The sequence below is a fragment of the Dicentrarchus labrax genome, unplaced genomic scaffold (assembly GCF_905237075.1).
Source record: "Dicentrarchus labrax unplaced genomic scaffold, dlabrax2021, whole genome shotgun sequence".
Classification (NCBI taxonomy): domain Eukaryota; kingdom Metazoa; phylum Chordata; class Actinopteri; family Moronidae; genus Dicentrarchus; species Dicentrarchus labrax.
This window is the reverse complement of record NW_026136718.1, coordinates 9,593,170-9,610,125: the sequence shown is the minus strand read 5'-3', so window position 1 is coordinate 9,610,125 and position 16,956 is coordinate 9,593,170. Positions and strand designations below refer to the sequence as shown.

Sequence of the window (16,956 nt, the reverse complement as noted above, 5' to 3'; positions counted from 1 at the left end):
CATGTGTTTCTCTAATGATGTGAGAGTCTTTATTTCATGGGGTTTGCATGACAGTTGCTGTTGGATGTCATCTTTGCATGGCCCTTCCTGTGGGCTGCCTATAGCAGATGAGGCGAATGAAGCACTGAGAGCTAACAGAACAGGCAAAGCACTGACACACAGGGAGTCACACAGTCTGATGCAGACACCCAGACACCAAGACACCCACCCACACACCCACCCACACACACACACACACACACACACACACACACACACACACACACACACACACACACACACACACACACACACACACCCCACACACCCACACACACACACACACACACACACACACACACACACACACACACACACACACACACAGATTGAAGACGGAGCACCTGACAGGCAGGTAGTGGAGTCAGTGTGGGGGGGGGATCAGACACATACAAAACTACATGGCTTCATGCATTAGCCATCAGAGCAGCAGCAGTAGCAGCAGCAGCAGTACCTGAACAGAGCCCCCCAGCCGCTCAGCTGTGAGGTGCGACCCCAGAGTCTCCTTATTGGTCACTGGAGTGGGCTGAGACTCACTTCCTTTGGGCTCAGGCGACTTGACGCAAAGAGCAAAAAGGGTTGAGGCAGGTGGTTGTGAAGTGGTGAGAAGGAGGAGGAAGGGGGGGTGGGGGGAAAGAAGGTTGTGGGGTTCAGGGGTTGGGGGATGAGGGTGAGGCAATGTGGTGGGAGGGGGTGAGGGTAGAAGTGTGTGTGTGGGGGGAAGGGACAAGGAGGAGGGGGAGTGAATGAAAAAAACAAAACAAAAACAAAAACAAAAAAATTATAGAAGACATCTCCCAAGCAGAAGCAGGCTTGTTAAGACAAACTATGTTAATAGAGGAGTAGAGGGAAGCAAAAATTTATGCGAAGCACAGATCAACACACTAATAAAAGTCATGCAGGAGTAAAAGAAAACAGCCTTGATTACCTCACCTATCACTTCAATACAGCATTATTTAAATTTCAACTAGACGCTCAAGTATCAAGGTTTTTTTAAAAACATTGTGCTTTCATTTGCAGACCTAACAAATGTATTTTTTAGCTTCCCACCAAGAAATACAACCTGTAACTGCAGAGACAGATAGCAGATGTTTTTCTTTTATTGCGGCTGACTGTTTTAACCAGGATGTTACAGGTTTTTTTACAGTCGTGGGGCATCATGCATGGTGGTGCTTTGCGAGCTTCAAAGGGTGGCAAGTTGTTATTGAGCCAATCATGTTAAAAGTAGAGCAGTAAAAAGAGGCTAGAGTCCATTGTAATAAGTCAATCATAAAATCTAATGCGCTCCCTGTATGGCTTTACAGGAAACAATGAGTCAGACTCAACAACGTGATATGTACCATGATTTGTGTCTATCAGAAAGATTTCATGGTCATCTTCTACTAAAATTATTATTTTTATTACCCCTCTACTAAACCAGAGAAACAAAACAAGGCTCGGATAGCATGCCAATAAAAGGAATTAAAAAAATAAAAAATAAAAAAATCCAGTCCACACTTTGTCACACACTAAGCATATAACTTGTCATTACTGGTATGAACAATGCAATTTGCATTTTCAACTCATGCATGCAATGACTGTAGCTTAGACTGGCAAGGTGTGAAGAATAAATTGAAAGCCGAAAACAGTGCTTTTTTTTTTCCACAACTGGAGCAGGAGAGCCTGCCTCATGATTGTGCATGTCGGTTAATTTACTAAAAAGGCATCAATTTTGTACTTTTACGTCTGACAAACAATTGAGGGAACGATGTCGTCACTCAGCCGTCAGATAGGAACTGGAGTGAACGAGAAGGGGAGCTGAACGGCAGCCATTTTCTCCAGGAAGTTGATTAGAGTTGGACACAACGACGGTGATCTGGCAGAAGAACTTGAATGACAGGGTCTGCTGGTCGGCTGGTTGCTCGGTCAGTTGGCAGGTAGAGAGTGGACAGTGGGTGTGCGGTTTGTTGTGTTTTAATGCTCATGATCTCACCTGGTTTTTGGTCTGCTGTTGTGCTTTGTCTCGGCTTTCTCTGGGCTGCAGGGGCGTGTCACTGGGGATAGGGCCTATTGGTGTGGGCTGCGGGAAACACAAGGAAACAGTGTCAAAATTGAGACAATTTAAGGGAAATAAAAATGAAGAGTAAAAACCATTGGGTTGAATTTAGTTAGAGGTAAAAATATTTAGCACCCACAATGTAGATACGTTTGCAGAGATAATTGGTTATGATCTAGTGAGAAATTATTAAAGTGAGAGCAATAAAACAACTGCAGCTCGATGGTCAAATCAAAGGATTTCAGAGAGAAAGGAGGGGGAGGATGAGTGGATTCAGTAAGAGGCACTCACAAGTGATTTGCCGACCCAGTCGTATTCATAGTCAAAGACATAGCCGTTCCTGTCGAACAGATCGGTGAAGAGCTTCCTCAAGTAGTCATAATCAGGCTTCTCAAAGAAGTCCAGCCTCCTCACATAGCGCAGGTAGGTGGCCATCTCTTCTGTAACAAAAGAGAAGATTTCGTTAGGTTTCAAATCTGGCTGAATGAGGAAGAAATGAAACGACGCAGCAAACAAAGGGAACTGGTTGGTTCTACTGACCAGGGAAGCTTTCACAAAGCACTTCAATGGGTGTCGCTCGTTTGGTGTCCCCGATTTTCTGATACCTCTCTTTCAGAGTGTCCGCCTAGAAGGGAGATACAAAAAAACAAAACCCACATATTACACTCAGAATTTGAGCAAATACACAGCTGCCAGCAGTGTAAGCAAATAGGTGTAATATTAAAATGTGGTATATATTCTGCACTTGAGCAAATACTCTGGTTAGTCATTCTGAATTCTTTAGTCATTTCACAGATATGTACAGCACTGAGGGCTTGTGTTTATCCCAATTCTAGACCACTTTTGCCACAAGCTCAAAGATGTTGTTAGACACAGGGCAGAAAGTCTCCTTGGGGACGAATCATTCTTCTCTGCTATGTTATTATGATATACTTTGGCATCACAGTGTGAAATTTTATACCCGTTGAATGCATCCAAAATGGCTGCATTACACCCACCGGCCTTTCAACTATGCATGATAGGTTCTCTTATTGTTTAGGTGTCGTTCAGACAACACCCTCAATCTACCTTTGTCGACAACCAACCGTGATCGGGCCAGAAAAACATCTTCCACTGATCTGTTGTCTAGTGAGGATAATTCTTCACCTGCTGCTCTTCACCAACCAAGAATTACACTCCATAAAGATGTGAGTGCAACTTCATTGTGAGTTCCATATTTGGTCACTATGCTCCTTCAATGCATTTTGATGCCGACTGTCATGTTGTGTGTTGGTGAGAACTTGTTTTGGCCTGAGCCACCCGACATCCCCCACATTCATACATCCCTCACATTCATCTACCACAAGCTTCCTCCCACATAGCAAATGTTCAGATGAAGTGTTTCATAGTCTATTCTATGTACACCTTTGATATTGACGCCTGCAAAACGTCCAGCAGCTCTGTGCAGCTATAACCTGTCCTCCTGGCACCTGTCAACATGCCTGTGTTTCTTAATGCTTTAAGCTGTTTCTCAGTAAACTGTTCAAATGCAAAGCAAATGTGTTGTTGCAAGTGATTGTTTATATAGCAACATATGCAAATACAAGGTAGGGCACACATCTACCAGGACAGTCTTTTTCCAGTCACTGACTGAATAGATTTTATTATGAGGACCTATGCTGAGTAGAGTCAGGAAAACATCAACACAAGTTTGATGGCAAATTACTTTATAATAAGGAAGATAAGATTAGCTATCACTATAATGTGGCCACTGAGAATTCTTCATTCTGACTGGCTGACAGGTTGTTAGTTGAGGCATATCTCTGCTGGAATAATGTTGTTAACATTGTTTAGCATGTCATCTACCACTATTCACTTTTCTTGAACTTTGGGTGATTAAGATGTGTGTTTGGGTGACTGGGGGGCAGCTGCTGTTCTCACCACTCACCAATCAGTACATAAGCAAAATAAAAAGTTTTGAAAATCTCTTTTTGACCACAGAAAACAATGAAGGACTCCAAGGAGTCCCAATAAAGAAAAAAGGCTACGTTTACACTGCAAGCCTTAGCGCTCAATTCTCATCTGATACCAGATTCAGTGTGAACTGGTCATGTCTGACAGTGTCATAAAACCTCAGATCTGAGTCACATGAGCAAATAAATCAGATTTGGCTCACTTTGGCCTACAGTCTGAACGTGGACTAACAGACTTTGCCCTGTCATTTAGACTTGAGCACCTCATTCCTGTCTGTGAATTATCACCACAGGTAATATCAACTTTGTATTAAGCAACAGCAAATTAAACAACAAAGAGGTCTCACTAGCTTCTGTGAGTGACACAGCGGGAGCTTCTTTGTCTTTCAGGTTCAACAAATAATGTAAGGTACAGTGTGAGAGGATGCTGTTGTAAACACCTAACTCTCAGTACCTAAGATCATGTGGTTGAAAGGTATGAAAGAGTTACTATACGGAGGAGTGCAGCAGGAAAAGGTACACTTCTATACTAAGCATGGCGGGAATCTGATGTAAATCTGATGTATTTGGATGACCCCAAACAATACGCTACAGTACCTTTAGGCCCTGCCAGGGGAGGCTACCTCTGAGGAAGTACATAAACATGTGACCCAGCGCCTCCAAATCATCCCTTCTGCTTTGCTCTGGAATAGACAAAATAAGATGAAATTAGGTTAACTGTGAGAAACAAATTCATTTCATAAGCAGGTGCCAAGGTTGACCAGCAACTGGGTAGCAGGAAATACAGCACAGCACAATTATCCAGGAGTTATAATTAACCATGTACAGTATAAAAGGGCCATGATTAAGCCATAGAGGGGGGGGCAATCCTGTGCCATGGAGAGGAGGCAGTCTGCAGGTTTTTATTCCAGCCAAACACTCCACCCACTGATTAGCACGACACGTAGGGGGGGAAGAACTAATCAGTGAAATCACCTCCTGAGGTGACTGGTTGGACTGAAAACATGCAGAGTGTTGAGTCTGCATGGCACATGGTTGGCCACCCCCTCCCATAGAGGAAAAACAACAGAATAAAGAGGAGATGTTTCAAAATATCAAAGAAATGCAGCTATATATAAGAGTAATAATTTATGAAAGAGAGAAAAATGTACACAGAAGCCTTGAAGTCACACAGCTGAACTCAAGAAACACCATAGGTATGGTTTCCAATGGTTAAATGTAAATGTAAAATCAACAGTATTTGTTTACAGTGCTGTGTAAATGTAGCTGATGTATTTGTACAAATACAGTTAGAACATCTCCATTAAACTGAATGTAAATGTGAGCTAAGCTTGCCTATGCTAATTCAAAGGGACGATCAAACGAAAGCCGTGTTCCTAAGACTTCCTTACCCTTTCCCAAGTGTGTGTTAATGCTCATGTAGCGTGCCGTCCCAGTCAGACTCTTGTGCTCCCGGTAGGGGATGTGTTTTTTGGTCTCAGGGTCTATGTACTCTTTGGCCAGACCAAAGTCAATGATGTGGATGGTATGCTGCCTCTTGCTTCCTGGCCGCCCAACCAGGAAGTTTTCTGGCTTCACATCTCTGTATATCAGACTCTTGGTGTGGACGTACTCCATCCGTGTTATCTACAAGCGCAGCAAAACAGATCAAGATTAGCATTTCAAACTTTAAATTGCTCATCAATCTGGGCAGTTTTCAAACATCAAGATACAAAATATTCTGATGACAAGAAGACTATAAACTAAGATTACACATTCAATTCTGATTACATCCCTACGTTTAAGATTATTATTTATACATTAGTATTATTATTATTTATTATTATTATTATTATTATTATTGTGGGCATTTTTGCCTTTATCGGACAGTTTGGAAGCTAAGGGGGGAATGATATGCAACAAAGGTCCCCGGCTGGAACTGAACCTGTGACACTGAGGTTACCAAAGTGCTCCTGACATTACTACTTTCGTCTAGCTTCACTGGAAACCAAGGTATTTCACACAAGGCTGTAAAATAATGATTGTTTTTAGGCTGTGGGGAGCATATAAACATAGATTTTATTTCTTTTTTCCTTCACCAAAACCCACAAACCTTTGTTTTTTACCTTGCTTTGCATACAACACCTTACTTACTACCTACCCTCTACTACAAAGAAATGCATTCAAAGCAGCTCTATAATTTCTGTAGAGCTTGCAATCACAAAAGCAAGCATATCTAAATATATGCCTCCTGCTGCTCTCCTCTTTCAGGCCTTACCAGCTGTATGGCTATCATGAGGACGGTCTTGAGGGAGAAGGTGCGATCACAGAGGTCAAACAGGTCCTCTAGACTGGGCCCGAGCAGCTCCAGCACCATGGCATTGTATTTCCCACAAGGACCAAAGTAGTACACCTGAGGGATTCCCTCTGTGAACACACACAGACACACACAGACACACAGACACACACAGACACACACACACACACACACACACACACACACAGACACACACACACACACACACACACACACACACACACACACACACACACACACACACACACACACACACACACACACACACACACACACACACACACACACACACACACACACACACACAAATAAAGTTAGTGGATTTTTGTAAAAATATTGGCCCTGTTAATTAAATCAAAACAATACATTGTTGTTATGTCTGACAGAATAACATTTGTCTTTTTATTTTTCAAGTGTGGGAGAAGATTAATCACTGACACTACACAGCAGTGACGAACTACACTTCAGTTCTCTTCCCTCAACAGGTTTGTCAGAAACAGGCTTGGCTCGCAGTTTCTTCTCCCCTGAAGTAGGATTAAAGGGAAAGGTGTCTAAAAGAAACACCAGTGACGGTGAGCAGCACACTGACAGCAACTGTAAATAGCCTTTGCTACAAGAAGCGACCACACCCATTCTGTGGTAATGTGTAAGACTTGTGAAGAATGCGGATGGATCAACCCGGCAGGACTATCTTTATGTTTATCAGTGTTTCGACAGTCATGCAACATGGGCGTGTGAGGCACATACAAAGAATCACAGTAAAGTATTAAAATAAAATAAAAAAAATGAATAAATCCTACTTATATGAGGGCAAATTTCAATTTCTTAACAATCTGGTACCGCAGATAAAGAACACAAAAACAAGCATCCCCACAGTGACGTAAAGCTGCTGCTTCCTCACATTTGCTGGCTACAGACTTAACTGCTTTGTCACAACAAAATGAACTGCTGAGGCCCGCAGAGGAACCAGCATCATATTTCAGTCTAGAAAAACATGCAACAGCTCACTGGGAAAGAGATAAGTAACACTATGTAGACATAAAAACCTGACTCATGTATCTGGTGTTTTTGTCAGCCCTCCCTCAGTTAAATTACAGAGGCATTTTATGACTGGACGCATTTTTACATGAGCATCCATTGACTTCTGATCCCCCGAGGGAAAATTTGTAGCCTTCTTTCATGATCAAAGCCACCAGTCTTCAGGTTCCCTGTCTTCTCTACCAGGTTAGACCTCGTCAAATTGGTTCTGCCACCTGGTAGCCATCCATGAAACTCTAAACCATCTGTGCCAAAGGCCTAATATCTACACATCAGCCATCTCCCTGAAAGCTCACTAACCATGAGATACCACATCAGTGCTGCTACAACAGCAGGCACAGCAGCACTGAGAGAGAAAGACAGTGACACAGACAGATAAAAAGAGTCAGTGAGATTAAGATACAGATTAAAAACGGGACAGAGATTGAGAGAATGGGAAAGCACATTTGTACTGTACTTGTTTGTAATAGAAAATTAATGGGTGATAGAGATGAATGACGGTTGAGATTGGGCACGGCACTGTGTGCACAAGTATTAAGTTTGGATTGTGTGTGTGTGTGTGTGTGTGTGTGTGTGTGTGTGTGTGTGTGTGTGTGTGTGTGTGTGTGTGTGTGTGTGTGTGTGTGTGTGTGTGGGGTGGAGAGTTTACAGTCAGATTTACCTGACCACTCCTCAACATCAATCCAGAGCTTGGCCCAAATCTAGAGGGCATTCAAAGCACAGTCATCCGAAGAGGAAAGCACACAGTGTATTATAATCTGCTGCTGGTGGATGTGAGCAAAGATTGGTGCTCAGAACAGCAGTAAGCACCAATCTAGAAATGGCTGCTGGTAAAAGCCCAGAGCACACTTTTGGGGTGAGACTATATCAGATGTGTACTGTTATGATTGACGGTAAGTCAACTATAACAACAAAACACACAGCAAAATGACTCTCCAATGCAGCACATTTTCTCTGTAACAGCAAAGAGTGAGCACTTCAAGAGCAAAAGAATGATGAAGCATGACTGCGAATCATCATCTTGATCCGACAACACTTTTATTCTCCTCAAAAGCTGAAGGCCAAACAAACCATTTCAGCTGTTCAATGACATCAAACTGAATCACTCCTGCGACGATAAATGTTTGTAATTCCAACCAATATATGAAGTCATAAAAAAAAAAAACTGTGTTCAGCATTATGGGACATGCTCTGGCTTTCACTTCAAGCCAATCACAGCAGTGCTCTGACCCCCGCTGTTTTGACAATTTGAGAGAATCCAACCAATTGTATCTGCAGGCACTCACAGTAATAGGGATGGCTGCATCATGGCAGCTGGAGACAGTGTTGCCCTAGAATGAAATGTCAGAGTTAAGGACCAAAAAGGGGAGAGAGGAGATGGCCAGAGAGGAGGAGAGGACAGGGAATGCATATTAAAGATTGAGATTATGGAGTGGAGAGCACTGAGAGAGGAAGAGGAGAAGGAGGAGGAGAAGTGACTTCCATTAGACCCAGCGCTCTGGAGATGTTCTCACAAGGCTAAAATGTGATCAGCACTTGTGCTCGCACAGACAGAGCCTGGAGCTACAAAAGGCAACATAGCAACAATCCCACAAGACACCACAGGGCTGAACACTAGTGGGGGGGGGGAATAAAACATCAATCCTTGTTTTTATTAAAGTTAATAATTGATTCTACCAGATATTTGCAGCTTTTAACCTCTGCAGCTTCACAAGTGTTCACTCAAGCAGTGACGTGACTGATTTTAGAAAAACTAGGGCAGTTGTTCCATTTCCTCTGTTTCTCTGTTCTTTCAACTCAACACAGCTTTCTCTTCATTCACTGCATGCAAAACTAGTAATAACAGGTAGGCTAAATTAAGTTATTTCAAAGATTGTAGTATCTTGCCATTGTAAACTGTGGCAATTTACAGTGTGCTACTTTAATAAATCATGGCAAAATATTTAACTGAAGCACCAGTGTGTACAAATGAAACCCTCTGACTCAATCAAGCGCAAAGGAGAGAGTACGGTGGCTGCATAACTTGCGAAAAAACAATGTACATTTTTGGTCTGTCAGAGCTGAGGCCCTTTTCAAGACGACCCGCTCCCTCTGTAGACAAAAAGAGTTAATTCAACATAACAAAAAATTATATTATATTCCATTTCTAGTAATACTTCCTACTAAATGTTACACACTGGACCTTTAAACAAGTAAATGCCATTACAAAATATTTTAATGAACTGCTTCAGTTCATGTTATCTGTTGCTATGGTGCATTTATCTCTATGGTGTAGCTTCTGATGACACCAGATTTTATCCCAGAGTTATTAAAATAATCTTATCAAATCTGACCTGACAACAGCAGTAAACACATAAACATTAAATAAAATAATCCACATGGCATAGATAAGAGTTCGTGATTTGCATGAAATAATGTGATCAACATGGACCCTATGTCACTGACACGGCACACATGCTATCAAAAGCCTTGATGGAGCTCATGAATATTCACAAGCATGCAGATACCCGTCACTTTATTAATATACAAGAGGAAAACTCCTTATGTATGACACTAATCACAATCATACAATCATGGATCCAACATCTCTGAAGCCATTCCCCTGGCTACAGTTGTAAAGTGGCTCAAGAAGAAGCAACAAACTCTAATATTTGAAAAGTACAAGACTTTACTATCACCAGCAAATTGTAATAACTACAGGACAATTAGCAGTACTGCTTTTACTACCAAGAGCCACTGCAATTCCAGGTCTATTGTCAGTTGCTGGGAGGCAGGATTCCCTACAGCTGGGATCTGTTCAGGACAAGAGAGAATTAACAGGGTACAGATAAGCTCCTCCTGTGCGTTAAGCGCTGAGCAGTTCACACCGTGACATATTTGAGGCTCTAGGGTTGTCTAGGTCACGTGTGCCCATTTAGCCAAGTTGACAACATAAGTAGATTTAATCTACCGCCTTGACTCCTCCCATGCTACACAGTCAAGTGAGCCTTCCTGTCACATCATCATGGAGGAGCCAGTCACCAGTTGGAGACAGGACCTCTCTGTGTGGTAATACTGTTGCTCCATTTTTAGATGATAGTTAAACTACTGCAAGTGGCCCAGCTAGGGATGTCAGCTTCAGTTAATTTTGCTTTCGATAACCCGACACCCATTACCGAACTAATGTTAGCCATTTGAATCCCTCACCCTCTACGACACTGATTGGCAGCGTATAAGACCGGCGCACATCACACTGTCTCCCCCCGAGCTAACAGTGACGTGATCTTTGGCTGCGAGACATCCCTGGACATAGCACCCAGGGGCTTGTTCTTAATGTGGTACAGTATAGTGCTAGTACTTCGACTAAACTGTAGAGTAGCAGTGTGAAATTGTCCCTCACTGAAGTTCGTTGAGCGTGGCATCATTTCCTGCAGACTGCTAGCTGGGGAAGCCATTAGTGGATTGTGTATGCAACTTAACATACAGATCGACATGCGTACCAAAAATATTCTTGGTGGTTAACCGTTTATCAGTAACATCTCTCGGTTCAGCCACACCTTAACACAGGATAGATATTACAATCGAGCATTAAGCTGAATCTATTGTCAGTCGATTATTGTCCAGGCAACTTAATAGTCTGACTCCTGTTCAAAGCATCATGTGAATAGTGAAAGGAAAGGGGGAGGGAATTTAACATTCATCATTAATTATGTCCTTAATTTCCACCTACTCATTGCCTGCCAGTCACACTTTGGCAACATTATGTGACTCACACCACCTGTTGAAAGCAGCAATATCTCACCAGCTGTTTCAGACTAAATAAATGGGGCTCATCACAGACCAACGTAACACAATATACTGTATCTGTCCAAGTTTCTGTTTTTGAAAGATAAGCATTTCACTTTAATAGCATCACATCAGCTTGTTCTACCTGTGCATATCACCTGTCTCTAGTTGTGTGTAAAGATTAAGAACATTTTTACATGTTGCCCAACCCCAGGCCTCAGTCAATAAGAGTGAGGTTGAAGGTCAGCAGTGGTCTCAATGGAAGAGGGGATGGTCATGATGTGTTTAATGCACCAGAGGAAACAACCAAAGGCACAGAAAGACAAGCCTGGGCCAGAGGAATCCTCTGCTATGATCAGGGGACCTGGCATAGGAGATGACAATGACAGTTAGTATTGAGTTTGTGTGTGCAGTCATGCATTGTGTAAGATTGGCTCACAAATCAGAACGATAGATTAAAATGAGAACAGCCATAAAGAAAAACAGGCCACACCCTGTTAGCGTTGCATGTCAGAGAGTTTCCCTGCAATCTGCAGGCAGCACACAGTCAATCAGGGAGGCAAAGGATACTGTGGCTAAGGAAGCTATCCAAGTAGACACATCATAAAGGCTGACTGCTTGTAGAGGGCCTTCTATAAATAGTCAAGGACTGCCCTAATGCCCCACCTCCTTATCAACAGTGGAGGGCTTTTGCTCTGGCACAAGGAGCCAGGAAGCTGGCACGTGTCACTAAATTAGACCACGACACACACACACACACACACACACACACACACACACACACACACACACACACACACACACACACACACACACACACACACACACACACACACACACACACACACACACACACTTGTAATAGTCTTAGAATGACAAACACACATGCATACCCACAAGACATATATGAGTTTTCAAATCTTTATTGATCATCAGAACTGTCACACTGATGATCCAAAAACACCTCTCATTGTAGAGCCACAAGCCAAGCTACAACACCACTGCCCACACATAAACGCCCTCAAAAAGCGCCATAAACGTGCTCCTACTGACTGTCAATCCACCACCAGACACTGTCCATGCTACACTGAGCAGTGCTCAGTCTCCACTACCCCTCTGTGTCGCACACTATTTAGCCACAAGGCCACACCACCTACAGTCTTTGCTCCCTTGTTTCTCTGATGGATTTCTTAAATATGCAAGGAGGAAGGGGTTCTAGCTGAATCTGAGGGTGTAGTTGCCCTTCAGTAGACTAAGTAAGGGTACTGTGGGCTAAATTATGTAACAAAATGTCAACTGAGACTTGGTACCTGTATTTATGCAATTATAAAAAGGACTTGACGGGGAGAACGGACAAAAAAAAAAAAAGAACAGATGGGACGTGCAGGTGTGGGTGGTTGAAGTGCAAAAAGCAGTAGGAACAGGAGACTGTGCACGGACTTCTTGTCTATACCTTTTGCTCTTGTCAGTTTGACTAAGTGGTGGTGATATCTTTGCATATGGTTTCTGAGTGCTGTGCTGTGAGCCAGCCAAATTAACACAAACATACACAAACATGACAGGTGAGCCAGCCATCCGGGCACCGCTGTGAAACATATCAAGCGCCGATCCCTCCCAACCATATGACTCTGCCTTCTCTCCCACCCTCTGTAACTAGCTGACCAGCCAGACCAGATCAAAGAGCTGCTGCCCTGGAGCCACAGCTATGTATCACAGCACATTAACATGTTCAGGGCAGCGCTGTAGAGGAGGAAAGACTCTCTGTGCTGTAGAGGTGGGATTAGAAAAGAGGAAGCAGGCTTTCATAGCATCTATTGGCTCCCACAGATGTGGGGAGATAAACACACACACACACTGTGAAATGTAGCCTCAAGTGGAGTTGTGTTCCTGTGTCTGTTTCCCTGATGTTACATGTCCACACTAATGCAGCAGATACATTTGAAAACGTCCTCTTTCCTGGAATAGTCATATTTGTTGCAATAAAGTATATAATCCTTGATGTAAAATTGTCTCACACAAGCTAAATACTAGTGGCAGGTCATAAAAAGATTTACCACAAAAAACCCAAAACACTCAAATTCTACATATTTAGCCAACTCCATATCAGAGTGTCAACATTTTCAGGGATTAAATCTTTGTCCTCCTCTGACTCTCCCATTTGTTCACTCGTTCTCTTAAAAGGCATCCATTTCCATGATGCCATTATTCCTGATTACCAACAAGTCGAGTCTGTCCCACTCATTAAACCAGACGAGACTACTGCAACCAGACCTGTCTTCTGAATACTCTGCATTAGATTTAACACCAGCCAATTTAACTAAATATATAAAAACACATCAAAACCATTGAGTTATTACAGAAAGCAATATAATTATCACAAACAAAAAGCGACCTGAAAACATGTGAGTGTATGTCTGTTTCTGACTATAAAGGCAGAGTTTTCTCCTCTTGAAAAAGAAGAGAAAGGATCCATTCACATTTAACTCATCATTATGGTGCTTTCTTTCAGAGACTAATAACCTACAAGACTACATGTCTCTTACCTGAATTTCCCAACTGTTTGTAAAATCTATACTCCAAATGGAGCTGTGGTGCCCTCGACTTTATAGGTTCCTGAAAGAGAAGAGAGAGAAAAAAACAATGTGTAAAATATAATTTAGCTCACAAATCAGTTAACGCAAAATGTCAATATTCTTTATCCACAATCTTTATGTTGGTGGTTTGACTCAGTTAACCACGTGGGGAAAATTATCCTCAATGGAGCAACATCGAACATAGAAACAAAAGCTCTTGAAGTAATTTTGAAACATTAATACTTGGCTTTCAGACATTGAAGGGAACTTATAGACAACATCAAATAAACACAAACGACCCTTTTAAAAGAGCTTTACAGAAAGGGAAGAAAGTAGCTTTGTGAGTGACAACCTAGAATACACATCCACATGCAGTTAACTTAAATACCTACTGTACAATGTTGTCCTTATTTTAATGCCTAATAGAATTTGAATTAAGTCTCAGGTCAGACTTGTGGGATGTGAGAGGATAAAGAGCAGTTCCAGCTGGTGAACAGCAGGCTTTTGTGATGACATGGCTGATAATCAACCCACTAGGACATATTGTTCATTATATTGCCAGCTCCAGCTTTACAACCTAAAATGTAATCTGATTAACCCCACTCTCATGATGACAAGGGCATTATAGACAAACGTGAAGAGGATAGAACAAACACACACCCAACTTAATTCCTTTCCTTAATCTTCAATAGCTTGCGCACAGCCTGTGTTAAAGCCCCTGACCACAATAATGGTATGCAGCCCTTTTTTCTTTTTCTCACACACCGTCAGCGAATACTGGCTTTACATGGGTATACAGATGTACATTATCCTTTTTGTCAAACTGATAAAATAAGCTCTAATATGCCTAATATTATGAAGCAGCCATGCATAAGTAGGGATGCACCGATATATCTGCTGAACATCGTTATCAGCCGGTATTCGCCTTGTTGACGCACCTCGGTAATGGAATCAGCCAAATAGTTTTTTAAACATCGGGATCGACCCACAATTTCCCCAATTGGTGCATCAATAGGACGCACAATAATTAATTATCTGGAACCAATAAACTATCCGCCAATAATGGGAGATTTATTGCCGAAGTATGTTTGGGAAGTTTTTAAATGTACTTTACTAGAAACAATAAATGAACATTTGAAATGTTGTTTGTTTGTTTTTGTTGTGTTAACAATAGTGAGTCAGTTAGATTTGGTTAAGTCAGCTGCTAAATATTACATCATCAATCTCACTCAATTACATTTTAGTCTCCTAACTTCAGGTGTGCAAAAAATACAGATTAACCTGTTAAATGTATCTGTTATCTCATCAGTATCAGTCATGAGATGCAGATAATTGACTGTTATCTGAAGAAAAAAAAACATTTTGTGCATCCCTAAGCATAAGATTTACTTCCATCATAAGCCAGTAAAATGTAAATGTTGGTGAAGACAGATGGAGAGTGAAGCGTCGGCTCTGTGGATTAAACTTGCTACTCTACATACAAATTTATGAAAAACGCCTAAAACTTTATTTAGCCTGGCGACTTCTCAAGAGGTGCCTGAAGTGAGATTTAATTTTAAAAGTTGTTTCCCATGTGCGTCTCATTCCGAAGCACTTCTATTTTAAATTATATAAACTGAAAGCTGAAAGCTGTTAAGCTCCCACATTCACTCCATTAGGCCTTTATCAAATCAGGAGCATTTTCTCTTCTGGTGCCCGGCTAGCACGTAGGAGTGCACACACAAAGTCTGAGCTGTGCTCAACACAATAAGGGACTTTCTATTATTTTATGATGACCGTTTTCAGTCCCATGGGATGTGTTCTCTGTGGTTTTCACGTCGAGGTTTGATCAAAAGATGGTTTAACAACAAGTGGTAAACAAGAAGTGACCAACCACGATTTACTGCGTGCCAAAATATGCCCCACACAGATGCTTATTTAATCAATTATCCTGATTGTAGTAACAAATAAAAGGGCTCCTCAGACTTTCCTCAATTTTGATTCTACCAGCCTTGATTGATTAAGTAAAAATGTCAAAGAAAACAAAGAACTCAAAAAGTCTCTAAATCTGTTGTTTTTCCACCGGCAGAGTTCAGTTTTATATCGCCAGCTGCTACGTATATTCTAGTCTGACTCACAGGAAATAGGCTGTGGGTAATAAGCCTGCCATATTTTAGTCAGCATTCTGCTCCTCTTCTGCTATCTGCATGTTAACAATAACAATAACAACAATAACAACAACAGCCACAAACTCGGAGCTAGCAACCTAGCTCAGACTTTCTACACTAGCTTTACTTTCCCAAAGGAAATGACTTTTGGAGGGAGGGAGCTGCATTTGCAGGTAAAGAACATCCAAAGACGAGCAACTGACATGTTTTTGTTTTGCTTTTTTTTTTTTTTTTTTTTTTAAATCATGTTTGTTAAATTCTTGCAAAACTAAAATCATATGAAAAAATATCACATGGAGCCTTTACAGTAATACTTTATCCAAAATGTCTCCTTGGGGCAAAGAGTAAAGCAGCTCCAGACTTAATACATCGACTGTCTCTGTGGTTTTCCCACCACACTTATTCTGTTCTGAGTTTATCTGCTGCGGTGTGTTAAATTATAACACTTCACAATAAATACATTTCAATGTTATTGCAGTGGTAGGCCTTTACTGAGAAGCCACATGGGGAAGTTTTACAAGTATCAGCAAGGTTCAGTTATAAATAAAAGTCACCATGAAACACTGATATACCTGAAATGATGAGCGATAAAAGAGAGACGATCATATAACAATAGGATATAAGGTCACATCTCATGAACACTAACAAACTTCTGGCAAACACTGCAGGAACTATGTCGTTTAACAGTTTAGTTTTAGTTTGCAAGCAAAAAGAAGAAACAGCAGCCGTACACAGGTCACAAGATCAGGTGACAAACAGATGACTGATGTGACGACAGACATGTTCATCTACAACTGATGGGGAAACAGATGAATTCTCCTGCTCCCATATGACTGCAACATGGGAAAGAACTAAAGTGACTTCAATACATCCCAACAAAATCCAATGTGTGGTCTCACAAACACTACATACAGGTTATGTTTTTCTATTATCTATGGAGAAAAAAAAATGTTCCAGCATCCTGCTCAAACATGATGCCAACAGAGAAGAGAGCCAGAAGTAAAAAAGCCACTGTGCATGCCAGGGGTTAGAAAATTGAGAGTGGAAGACAGGAGGCAATACAGAGGAGTGGAGGCCTGTAGGAGGAAGACACGTGACTAGTCGGGGAGGC

General features: G+C 41.7%; 1 protein-coding gene across 5 annotated transcripts in view; it reads right to left on the bottom strand.

The window, feature by feature from the left end:
- csnk1g2b (casein kinase 1, gamma 2b) overlaps positions 1 to 16,956 on the bottom strand; it is a 33,769-nt gene that overhangs the window by 2,709 nt on the left and 14,104 nt on the right. For 2 of the 5 annotated variants that reach the window (XM_051376345.1, XM_051376346.1), the window contains exons 3-10: positions 13,669 to 13,738; positions 6,284 to 6,432; positions 5,418 to 5,652; positions 4,624 to 4,709; positions 2,615 to 2,699; positions 2,366 to 2,514; positions 2,012 to 2,098; positions 494 to 595 (exon numbers count right to left, since the gene is read on the bottom strand). In XM_051376345.1, the coding sequence (XP_051232305.1) occupies positions 494 to 595; positions 2,012 to 2,098; positions 2,366 to 2,514; positions 2,615 to 2,699; positions 4,624 to 4,709; positions 5,418 to 5,652; positions 6,284 to 6,432; positions 13,669 to 13,738 (963 nt within the window). The remainder of the gene's footprint in view (positions 1 to 493; positions 596 to 2,011; positions 2,099 to 2,365; positions 2,515 to 2,614; positions 2,700 to 4,623; positions 4,710 to 5,417; positions 5,653 to 6,283; positions 6,433 to 13,668; positions 13,739 to 16,956) is intronic. The other 3 variants (XM_051376347.1, XM_051376348.1, XM_051376349.1) reach the window with 3 other exon arrangements.